Below are 11,122 nucleotides of genomic sequence, written 5' to 3'. Positions count from 1 at the left end.
CACTGGCTTCATTTTTCAGACCTGTCAGCTCTGCACAGTATTTATACACAACCCTAATGCTACAACTAAACCAGAGCGCCAGAAGATGCCCCTCATCCCTTGTTAGACGTTTAGATGAATGTAACGAGGTCAGAGAATCTGGCCCGCTGTTGTTCTTTTACATGAGTTTATTTGGTACAGTTCTCCACCGTTCCTTTAGTTTATATTGCAGCTTTGATACAATTAAGTTTAGAGTAGATGTCAATCTGTTTGTTTCACCCAAAGCATGATGGGAAGTGTTGTCCTAACAACTCTGAACTTATTCAACTAAAGGAAAAACATCTGGAGCAACAAAATACATATAATTTATTATGTTCTTTACAACCAGGACATTATTTTAAATTATTGTGTCTACAACATGATTCTTTATAGACAGATAATACAAACTAACTGGAAATAACTAGAATAAAAAACATTCTTTGATGATCGACTTCGATCGAATAACTGTGGAATCATATTTGTACAAAGTAAAATGATCAGTACATATTTTTATACTTTCAAAGTTGATTTTAAACCTTTTGAAGTGTGTATTGTACAGTGTGTGTGTGTGTGTGTGTGTGTGTGTGTGTGTGTGTGTGTGTGTGTTTGTGTGTGTGTGTCCTCCTACAGAGACACTGAGGAACCAGATAACCAGAACAAGAACCCAGGATAAAGAGGTTCAGTGAATGTGGTGTTGAAGGTGTGGAGGTGGATCAGTGAGTCAGTGGAGACTCTGTAGAAGCACAGAGTGCCAGCAGGACAGTCCAGATACACTCCTACTCTGTTAGAGATGGAGGAGGAGGAGGAGGAGGAGGAGGAGGAGGAGGAGAGGTATGTTTTTCTCTTATTGTGACAGACAGAGTAACAACCACCACCATCATCAGAGCAGCTCAGACTCCAGGACTGATTATTCCGTCCAAACACACAGTCATCACTGTTTCCTCTCCTCCTGATTCCTCTGTAACTCACTGATATCTCAACTCCTCCTTTCCACTCAACCTCCCAGTAACAGCGACCAGTCAAACCATTTCTACACAGCAGTTGAGGCAATAAGTCAAACCTCTCCTGATGATCAGGATATGGCTGATACTCTCTCACATGTGTCACCTTCCTGTTGTTGTCAGACAGTTTGAGGAATCTGTTTACTGTGTTTGTGTCGACTGTGAGTTCACAGACATCTGATGGAGAGAACAAGACACAATACAGCAGCAGATTATCATCTGACATAGCTGATGGTTTATTTGTTGCTTTATTAACAGACTGACTGTTAATTAGATCAAAACTTCACTGTGACTCATCTTTTTGGATCTTCTTTCAAACTGACAGTTGAATGCAGATACACAAGCTTTAGATTTAATCCACTTCAACATGTGCTGCCTTGTTTTCATCAATCAAAGTGAACACACACTTACACTTCCTCAGACCAGGTTTCAGCCTCTGCTCTCCACCATGTTCCACCCTGGAGGAAGAAACAAAGTCAGAATGATCCTTCAGAAGTTTCCTCATCAATGATCTTCATAAAGCTTCACTCAGATCACCATTAAGACAAAACAGCTGCATTTATAAAACACACTTCATACACACACTCAAACTTTACATCAAACATTCACAAACAACTAAATAATAAAAAGGTCAGTCAAAAAGAAAATATCCACAGAATCAAGACAATAAAATACTACAACTTAAAGATGGGAGAATTATAGTAATTATAATAAATAGTTTGGATCAAAAAACGATTGTCAATAAAATCAGCATATTAAAGTCAACTTTCTTTATTTTGTCCAACATAACAAATCACAGTTTTTCTCCAGGCTCTTTACAATTTGTTCATTGACGACTCCCTCAATACTCAGACCCTCGAATCAGATCAGAAAAACTCCCTAAAAATCTTTAATAAGAAGAAAAGGTAGAAACTTCAGAAACAGCAACAGGGGAGGGATTGTTTTCAGGACGGACAGACAGGAAGTAGATGTCACAGTTATAAATCAAAATAAGTCTGAAGTGTTGAAGAAAGTCTCAGATCTTCTCAGCCTGATAACCAGAAGACAAATGTTAATTTGTTTTCTCTTCCTTGGTTGTGTGTGTGTGTGTGCACGCGCGTGTGTGTGTCTGCATGCATGTGTGTTTGTATATGAGAATTAGTGAATGAATGATTGTGTATGGCCACCGGTCTGTCCCCATCTAGAGGCTGCTTGAGAGGCTGCTGAAGGTGGAGCCTGATGGGGAAGGTCTTATGAACTTGAGGTCACTGCATCTGGGCGTGGCTGAGATGGCATACAGTTTTTTGACTGTGCGTCCATGCATGACCATATGTGGCCAATGGACTTTGATACTGAAAGCCTTTCTCAGTTTATTTTATTTTTGTTTACATCAAGTTTTCTGTAAAACAATCCTGTAACAATAAATGGTCATAGGGACCAACTTGGAACACTCCTCTACTCATCATTCATCTGTACGCATCAAAATCCAGCTTAGCCACCAGTCAGCACATTTACATGACACACAAGAAAACTGAATTACTGGGTTAGTCCGACTATGATCGGATTTTTAAGATGCATGTATACACCTTGGTCTGTCTAAAATCGGACCCGATCAGATTGCTCATAGTCGGGTTAAAACACCTAGATTATTCGATTGATAGTCGCATTACTCCTGCATGTATACGCTCCATCAGATTGGATCCAGATTTTGCCTTCTGCGCAGGCCCAAGATTTTTTTTCCCACGGCTGTGAGCTGGAAGTAGAAGGACAGCGGCTTTCCTCCGAAATAACCGCCAGCGAGAGCACCATTGTGCATCTAGTTTGTGTAATTACCATGTACACCATATACGAAATGTACAAAGATGTAGCTTCATCTCCATCTCCGTACGCCATCTCTCTCGAAAGCCGAGGCAGAGTTTGTTGTTCCTGGTGATGTAAAGAGGTCAGCCGGCAGTGGCTCTGTTACCACTAGTTGAAATGGGTACAGCGCCACCTATCGTACCGGGGTATGACACACTTCAGCCAATAATATGATTTTCTCACCGGCATGTATACTCGGACAATTGCAGTTGTCTGACTGAGTAGCATAGTTGAACTATGGCTGTAATCCCACTAAGCTGTGCATGTAAATGTACTGAGTGGTAGATTTCAGTGAACAAACGGGTTCAGGAGATGCTATTACATACAGCATCCCAGGAAAATAACCTGATACCAACTGTGAAGCACTGAGGTGGATGTGTCATGGTTTGGGGATACTGTGCCGCAGTAGGATCTGGCCAGTTCACCATCATAGAAACCACCATGAATTCTACTGCGCATCAGAGGGTGCTTGAGGAACATTTGAGACCATCTGTCAAAAAATTATAGCTGAAGCAGAACCGGACTCTGCAACATGACAATGATCCCAAACCTACCAGTAAACCTACCAGAGACTGACTGAAACCCAAGAAATGGAGAGTCCTGGAATGGCCAAGTCAAAGCCCAGATCTTAATCCCATTGAGATGCTGTGAGGTGACTTGAAATGGGCTGTACATGCAAGAAACCCCTCAAACAACCCACGGCTGAAAGAATTCTGTGTTGAGAAGTGGGCCAAACGTTCCTCAGAACAATGTCAGAGACTGATAGATGGCCACAGGAAGAGTCTCACTGAAGTTATTTCAGCCAAAGAGGGTAACACCTGCTATCAGGGGTGTATAGGGTGTCCTAACCTTTTCCTCAATTAGAATGCACATTTTTGTTGGTATCTTTTGTTTAATGAGTAAAACAAAGTTAATTTTTGTTATTCACCTGCAATAAAATCACTTTCTTTTCCAGAGATGAATAAAAATGTATGAATGTGAACATATGTGAATATTTCTTAATGAAGAACTGAATATCTAGTGGGGTATCCTAACTTTTTCACATGACTGTACATGTTCAAACTAACAGGTGGAAACACGCTGAAAAAACTGCAGATGTCAACGTCAAGACATGTACTTTCACGCCCCTGGACGAACATGTTGTATGAATTGACACACTTATCAGCAGTGCTGCTGGTTGAGACTGTGAACCAACACTCCTCAGCTTGTCAGTGTGACAGAGAAACAGTGTGTGAGCTCTTGTTGTCTGTTCATACCTGAAACAGTCCAGCAGCTTCGCTCCTGAGTCTCCTGGATGATTGTAGCTCAGGTCCAGCTCTCTCAGATGGGAGGGGTTGGATCTCAGAGCTGAGGCCAGAGTAGTACAGCCTTCCTCTGTGATCATACAGCCTGACAGCCTGTACACACACGCACATGCACACACACACACACACGCACATGCACACACACACACACACACACACACACACACACACACATTTATGTATCATTTATTTTCGTAAAAACAAAACAATGAGCTCAAAGATGCTTCATCGGTCCAAACAGGCAGGCCATGTTACCCTGGTGATCAGCCTTAATGTAAAAACACTGCCCCAAAATAATATCACAGTCTATCTAATTCCATTCAAATCAAAATTAATTGTTTTAATCAATTCTGAATGTCCTATAGACAACAGCCAGAGGTGAAACAGCTTATGAATTTCTCAATAAGGATAGTTCTTGTTTGGCACAAGCTCTTAATCCACCCTGGTACTAGCTGGCTAGCTATAGCAGACCTTGGAAAAAAAAAATTTTCTGTGAGAAATGTTCTTTTATTGTAACATTTGTGTTCCTGTATGAAATAATAAAACAATAATAATATAATTTTGTATTGTATTATCTTTTTTCATGAAAATAATGTTTCACTCCATTTCATGTTATTTTTTTTCTCACTTGCCCCCTCAAGGCTTCTGTGCCCAAGGAAAAGTCCCAGAAGCTATTTGGCTCCAAATTGCAACCAGCATTAAAGACAGTGTGAATAAACGTACAAAAAAATAAAATAAAAAATAAAATTTTAAAAACTGAAGACTCAAAGAATGACGGGTAATAAAACCCAATCTTATTGTTTTTGTGTGAAAGCGTCAGTATCAAAAGACTGACCATTATTTAAACAAAGTTTAAACCATTTGTTATTTTCATCATTTCTGGTTTCAGGTGCTGCTGCTGCAGCCTCCCTCCTAAAATGTTTGAATAATACAGTTAAGATGGTATAGAATACAAATGTGATGATGATTCATTTGGTGCTTGTATACTTTCTGTTAGAGCTATTAAAATTTCCGTCAGGAGCACCAGTGCTACAAGTGGAAAAAGAATTGACTGGGGCCCTGCTGCATATGTTAAATGTGGTATATTAAATAGAATTAAACTTGCATATCCATTAACATTTAAAATGTTCTCTCTTAAGCAGAAGCTGAATCCTAACCTGAGAGTCTCCAGTTTACAGTGTGAACTCTTCAGTCCAACAGACAGCAGCTTCACTCCTGAATCCTGCAGGTCATTGTTACTCAGATCCAGTTCTCTCAGACGAGAGGACAGGGAGCTGAGAACTGAGGACAGAGCTTCACAGCTTCTCTCTGACAGATTACAGCCACTCAGCCTGAAGGAGAGTTAGTGACAAAGACAAACACTGATTCTGTTTCTGTCTTGTACAATATTAAACACATCAAATCTCTGTGGTTGCCCTGACTGAGGCTTTATGGTCTCAAGTATATTAATGGGATCTGTCAACAATTAATACATTGTCCTAAATTATACTAATATCTCTGGGATTTATCCTGACATGAACTACAAAGTGACAGACCAAATTCCTACATGTGTGATACAGGATCTGTTCCCTTACAGAGCTTTGTTGGAGGCTTTGACCACTGGCAGCAGCCTCAGAAGAGCCTCCTCTGAAGCACAGTATTTCTTCAGGTCAAACACGTCCAGATCTTTTTCTGATGACAGTAAGATGAAGACCAGGGCTGACCACTGAGCAGGAGACAGTTTATCTGTGGAGAGACTTCCTGATCTCAGGTACTGTTGGATCTCCTCCACTAGAGAACCATCATTCAGTTCATTCAGACAGTGGAACAGACTGATGCTTCTCTCTGGAGACAAATTTTCACTGATCTTCTTCTTAATGTAGTCGGCTGTTTTCTGATTGGTCTGTGAAATACTTCCTGTGTGTGTCATCAGACCTCGTAGGAGAGTCTGATTGGTCTGTAGTGAAAGACCGAGGAGGAAACGGAGGAACAAGTCCAGGTGTCCATTTGGACTCTGTAAGGCCTCGTCCACAGCACTCTGGTAGAGATGTTGATTTTGAAATAGTTTAGACCACCAGGCAGTTTGTTTTCCTTCTGCCAGCAGATTGACTCCAGAGTTGATGAATGTAAGATGGACATGAAGAGCAGCTAAAAACTCCTGGACACTCAGATGGACAAAGCAGAACACCTTGTCCTGGTACAGTCCTCTCTCCTCTTTAAAGATCTGTGTGAACACTCCTGAGTACACTGTGGCTGCTCTGATATCGATGCCACACTCTGTCAGGTCTGATTCATAGAAGATCAGGTTTCCTTTCTGCAGCTGCTCAAAAGCCAGTTTTCCAAGAGAGTCAATCATTGTCCTGCTCTCTGGAGTCCAGTGTGGATCTGTCTCAGCTCCTCCATCATACTTGACATTCTTCACTTTGGACTGAACCACCAGGAAGTGGATGTACATCTCAGTCAGGGTCTTGGGCAGCTCTTGTCCCTCTCTGGTCTTCAACACATCCTCTAGAACAGTTGCAGTGATCCAGCAGAAGACTGGGATGTGGCACATGATGTGGAGGCTTTGTGATGTCTTGATGTGGGAGATGATTCTGCTGGCCTGCTCCTCATCTCTGAATCTCTTCCTGAAGTATTCCTCCTTCTGTGGGTCAGTGAACCCTCTGACCTCTGTCACCATGTCAACACACTCAGGAGGGATCTGATTGGCTGCTGCAGGTCGTGTGGTTATCCAGAGGTGAGCAGAGGGAAGCAGTTTCCTCCTGATGAGGTTTGTAAGCAGCACATCCACTGAGGTGGACTCTGTAACATCAGTCAGGATCTCAGTGTTGTGGAAGTCCAGAGGAAGTCGACACTCATCCAGACCGTCAAAGATGAAAACAACCTGGAACTCTTCAAAGCTGCAGATTTCTTTGGTTTCACTGAAGAAGTGATGAACAAGTTCCACCAAGCTGAACTTTTTCCCTTTCAGCACATTCAGCTCTCTGAAAGTAAATGGAAATGTGAGCTGTATGTCCTGGTGGGCTTTGTTTTCAGCCCAGTCCAGAGTGAACTTCTGTGTTAACACTGTTTTCCCAATGCCAGCCACCCCCTTGGTCATCACTATTCTGATTGGTTTGTCTCTTCCAGGTGAGGCTTTAAAGATGTCTTCTTGTTTGATTGTTGTTTCTGGTCTGTGTGGTTTCCTGGATGCTGTTTCAATCTGTCTGACTTCATGTTCATCGTTGACCTCTGCAGTCCCTCCCTCTGTGATGTAGAGCTCTGTGTAGATCTGATTCAGAAGGGTTGGGTTTCCTGCTTTAGCGATCCCTTCAAACACACACTGGAACTTCTTCTGAAGGTTAGATTTGAGTTGACGACAAACTGGAGCAACAGTTCCTGTATGTAACACAAGACATCAGTGAGTGGATGTTAGTGTGAAAAAGGAAACAGTTTATTGAGGAAAATCCTCTTACTGCTCTGCAGACAGTCAGCCAGCTCCTCCTGCTTCATTCTCCTCAGGAAGTTCAGCGTGATCTTCAGAAATGCCTCTCTGTTGCTCCTCCTTTGCTCCTCCTCCTCACCGTCCACCACCTCCTCATCCTCACTCTGCTTCTCCGAGCATTCTGGGTCATCTGCACTCAACACTTTCTGGAACTTCTCCAACTCATTCTTCACAAAGGTGATAACGTTTTCTTCAAGATTCTGCAATAGAGTAAAACTTCACATGTAAAATGAGACATTTCATTTCTTTTGCAGCTGAAGTAAAGTTGTTGTTGGACATTTACTCACCCTAAATATGGAGTCCAGGTCTGTTGGATGCTGCTGGACAGACCGACCACCAAGAACCTGCTGAACTCTGCAGAGAACATGAAGTACGATGCTTTCAACAATCAGCAGCTTCACATTTTTACATCATCTGTCTGCTTCTTTAGGCCATTTGATGGATTAGGTGAAGCAGTTCCCTGGTATTAAGCATTTGAGATACACCATCATTGGACTTGTGTCAAAGATGCAGAGCGACTAATGAAAGCCTAGGATTCTTTAAATTAACTATCCAACTTCCTCCCAACAGACTGAATCTATGGGAAACAACAAAATATGTTGTCATGATCCACCTGCACTGATTCACACTTCTTCCAGTCAGAACACGTAGTCCCAGGAGGAACAAGAGAGAGATCAACACCTTTAGTCCACAGATGATTTGAACAATTTATTTCAAATCTGGAGGAAAATGATTTGCTCCCACTTGATCACTTGCTTCATGTATTAACTGTTGATTTCTGGAAAATCTTGAATACTAAATGTTCCTCTCTGAAGAAAACATTAAATCAGTGGGATGTGAAAGTTGAGACCAGCTGACAGACCATTTTATGTCTGGACTTGATAGAAGGAGAGCTGCAGAACAACAAACTCTTCTGGTTTAGATTCTTACCTTTCTTCAGCAGATTGATCTCCATCCTTGAAATTTATAGGCTGAAACATGGAACTGTCACTCTTCATGGACACTACGCTGGGTGCAGGAGAGGCTGGTCGTTGCTGGTGAACCCTGATAGAAAGAGACAGACAAACCAAACCAAACAAACCAACCAAACCATCAAAACTTCAACCACAAATTCATTTTCATATGTATCAAAATCTAAAGTTGATTTAAAGAGAAGAAGTCCAGAGAAACCATCAGAGAATGAGACAATAACCAAAATTCATATTATGAGTCAGATAAACTGGTTCTAGTGATCATATCGTGTTGCTAATCATTCCTTCAGTTTGAAGCAACAACCCTTTTAAAATTCAAGAGATTCAGATTCAAGAGCGGTTTACAGTCATCTCAGCCACACACAGTACATGCTGCAATGAAATTATGTTTTCCAAGAAACAAACAGTGCAAACAAACAACAACAACAACATAGAACAACAAAAACCATACCAAATGCTTTTTTTTGCTCTTAAGTGCAAAAATGCTTTATAAAGTGACTGTACGATTATTATTATTATTATCATGATTATTATTGTTGTTGTTATTTACATGAGGTAGTATAGTGCATCAGACAAATACAAAACAGCAACATAGGACAGCATACAAAAGGGCAAGAGGTCATCAGTTCAGTCTCTGAGCATTAAGGAGTCGTATGGCCTGGGGGAAGAAGCTGTTTTGTAGTCTGGTAGTGACAGACCGTATGCTACAGTACCGTCTGCCAGAAGGAAGGGGGGAGAAAAGTCTATGTGAGGGGTGGATGGGGTCTTCCCCAATGCTGGCTGCCTTACAGATAGAGCATGTGGTGTAAATGTCTGAGATGGAGAGGAGAGTGGCTCTAATGATCTTTTCAAAATGTGACATGAGGTAAGAGGAGTTGGACAACATTACAGGAGAGTTCTTTGAAATGATAAACATCAGTAAAACGTAAAACGTAAAACTTAAAAGTAAAAACACAAACAGAGCTTTGAGTGTGAATCATGGTGGTGGAGTGATTTGAGTGCTGAACTGTGACATGGAGAAGAGTCATGGACAGTTAGAGATCCTCATCTCACCTCTGAGCTTTGGTCTGGCTGTCAGGTTCTCCACACAGAGTGGTTTTAGATGGAGGGACTCCCTCCTCTGTCTCCTCACACTGATTCATAGCAGAGCCCACACCTTCACACAAACACAACAACATGCTGTCACACAGGATTATCAGCATTCCTCTCAGTCACATGACAAACATACAGAGTCTCTCTGGAGGAAACTGATGAAGCTGACGAAAACACAAATCTGACAGTTTAGAATGAAGTTAAACCAGCTCAACATTTTGTTTCTGATCACAAAGAGCACTTAAGACACTTTAACAAGCCAAAATGAATATTTCAGCTCATCAGAAGCTGCTGAATTCACATCAACATCAAGTCACAGAGACTTTCTGCCTTCATCTGTAGGAAACACTGGAGCAGAGCTCAAACTGTCAGTCCATTCATTGATCTGATTGACAGATCATTACAGGACAGCACCTTGAATCATATACACTCATTTTCCCAGAAAAATGAACAAACATGAGCTTCAAACTTCTTCACTGTCTTTATAATTTAAACCTTTGTGTTGCTGGATGTCAGAGTTATTAATATTCTAGTCTAAACAGAGAGAGCAGACATGTTGCTCCTAAACTACATTAAAACACTGAAAACATTAACAGTCAAACACTGATTTTGGCTCAGTCTCTCTTGTTTAAACTAAAGCTCTCTCCACAATCATGTTACATTTAGAATAATGAGGTTGTTCTCTGAAGAAATACACCTTTATATTTAAAACTGCTTCAAAAATGATATCATTCTTGTTGGTGTATTAAGAAACTGGAACAATACAACACCTTATGATCTGCATTCTTACAGATATAATTTAGTTAGCAAATACTGCTGTAAAGTCTCGATGCGCACCATGACTAGCACTCACTGCTGCTAACCAGACATACAGTATCTTTCACACTGTAACTAAGCCTGCATCACAGTTTCAGTTTCATACAGATAACATACAGATAAAGCCTGTATTCACAATTAGGGATATAAAACAAACGTATAAATTATAAAACGGAAGACGTTGTAAACAGGAAAACGGAGAGTTCTTCCTGTTAATGTGTATCTCTAATAAACCTTTAATAAAAAAACACTTGCTCGTATCTTCTCCCTGTTTGAGTAAACATGCATCACATAGAGGAACTAAAAAAAGAATAAGAATTATTCTCTTAGTCTTTTCATATCTCATAACATTTCACAACGCATACGGCTAAAACTTCTCATCGTTTCAAACTGTTCAGGTCCAGAAGAGCCGAGCTATTTATCCTGTCAACCAACGAGCTCGACACCTCTCACACATTTCAACAGTTTCTCCTGCGATGATTGAGTCAAACAAATGAAGACACAAACAGTCTGATAACACGAGTTTTTACATGATAAAAGACACAAATCACACATGAAAAAGTGACATTAAAAACTCACATTTACCTTTTTGTCTGCAGGCAGAAATTATCTGCATCA

At 40.9% G+C, this 11,122-nt stretch overlaps 1 protein-coding gene across 1 annotated transcript; it reads right to left on the bottom strand.

Annotated features, from left to right (window-relative positions):
* Positions 1–583: 583 nt before the first annotated feature.
* Positions 584–11,120, bottom strand: LOC119029449 (protein NLRC3-like). Its single transcript, XM_037116264.1, has 10 exons — positions 11,090–11,120; positions 9,650–9,752; positions 8,556–8,669; positions 7,913–7,979; positions 7,597–7,825; positions 5,737–7,519; positions 5,320–5,493; positions 4,115–4,255; positions 1,431–1,477; positions 584–1,196 (listed from the first exon to the last, which is right to left on the bottom strand). Exons 1-10 carry the CDS (start codon positions 11,118–11,120, stop codon positions 643–645), a joined length of 3,243 nt encoding a protein of 1,080 aa, XP_036972159.1. The 3' UTR covers positions 584–642.
* Positions 11,121–11,122: the final 2 nt, after the last annotated feature.

The sequence above is a fragment of the Acanthopagrus latus genome, chromosome 1 (genome assembly GCF_904848185.1).
Source record: "Acanthopagrus latus isolate v.2019 chromosome 1, fAcaLat1.1, whole genome shotgun sequence".
NCBI classification, from domain to species: Eukaryota; Metazoa; Chordata; class Actinopteri; order Spariformes; family Sparidae; genus Acanthopagrus; species Acanthopagrus latus.
The sequence above is the reverse complement of the archived record's forward strand: the minus strand, read 5'-3'. Positions and strand labels throughout refer to the sequence as shown.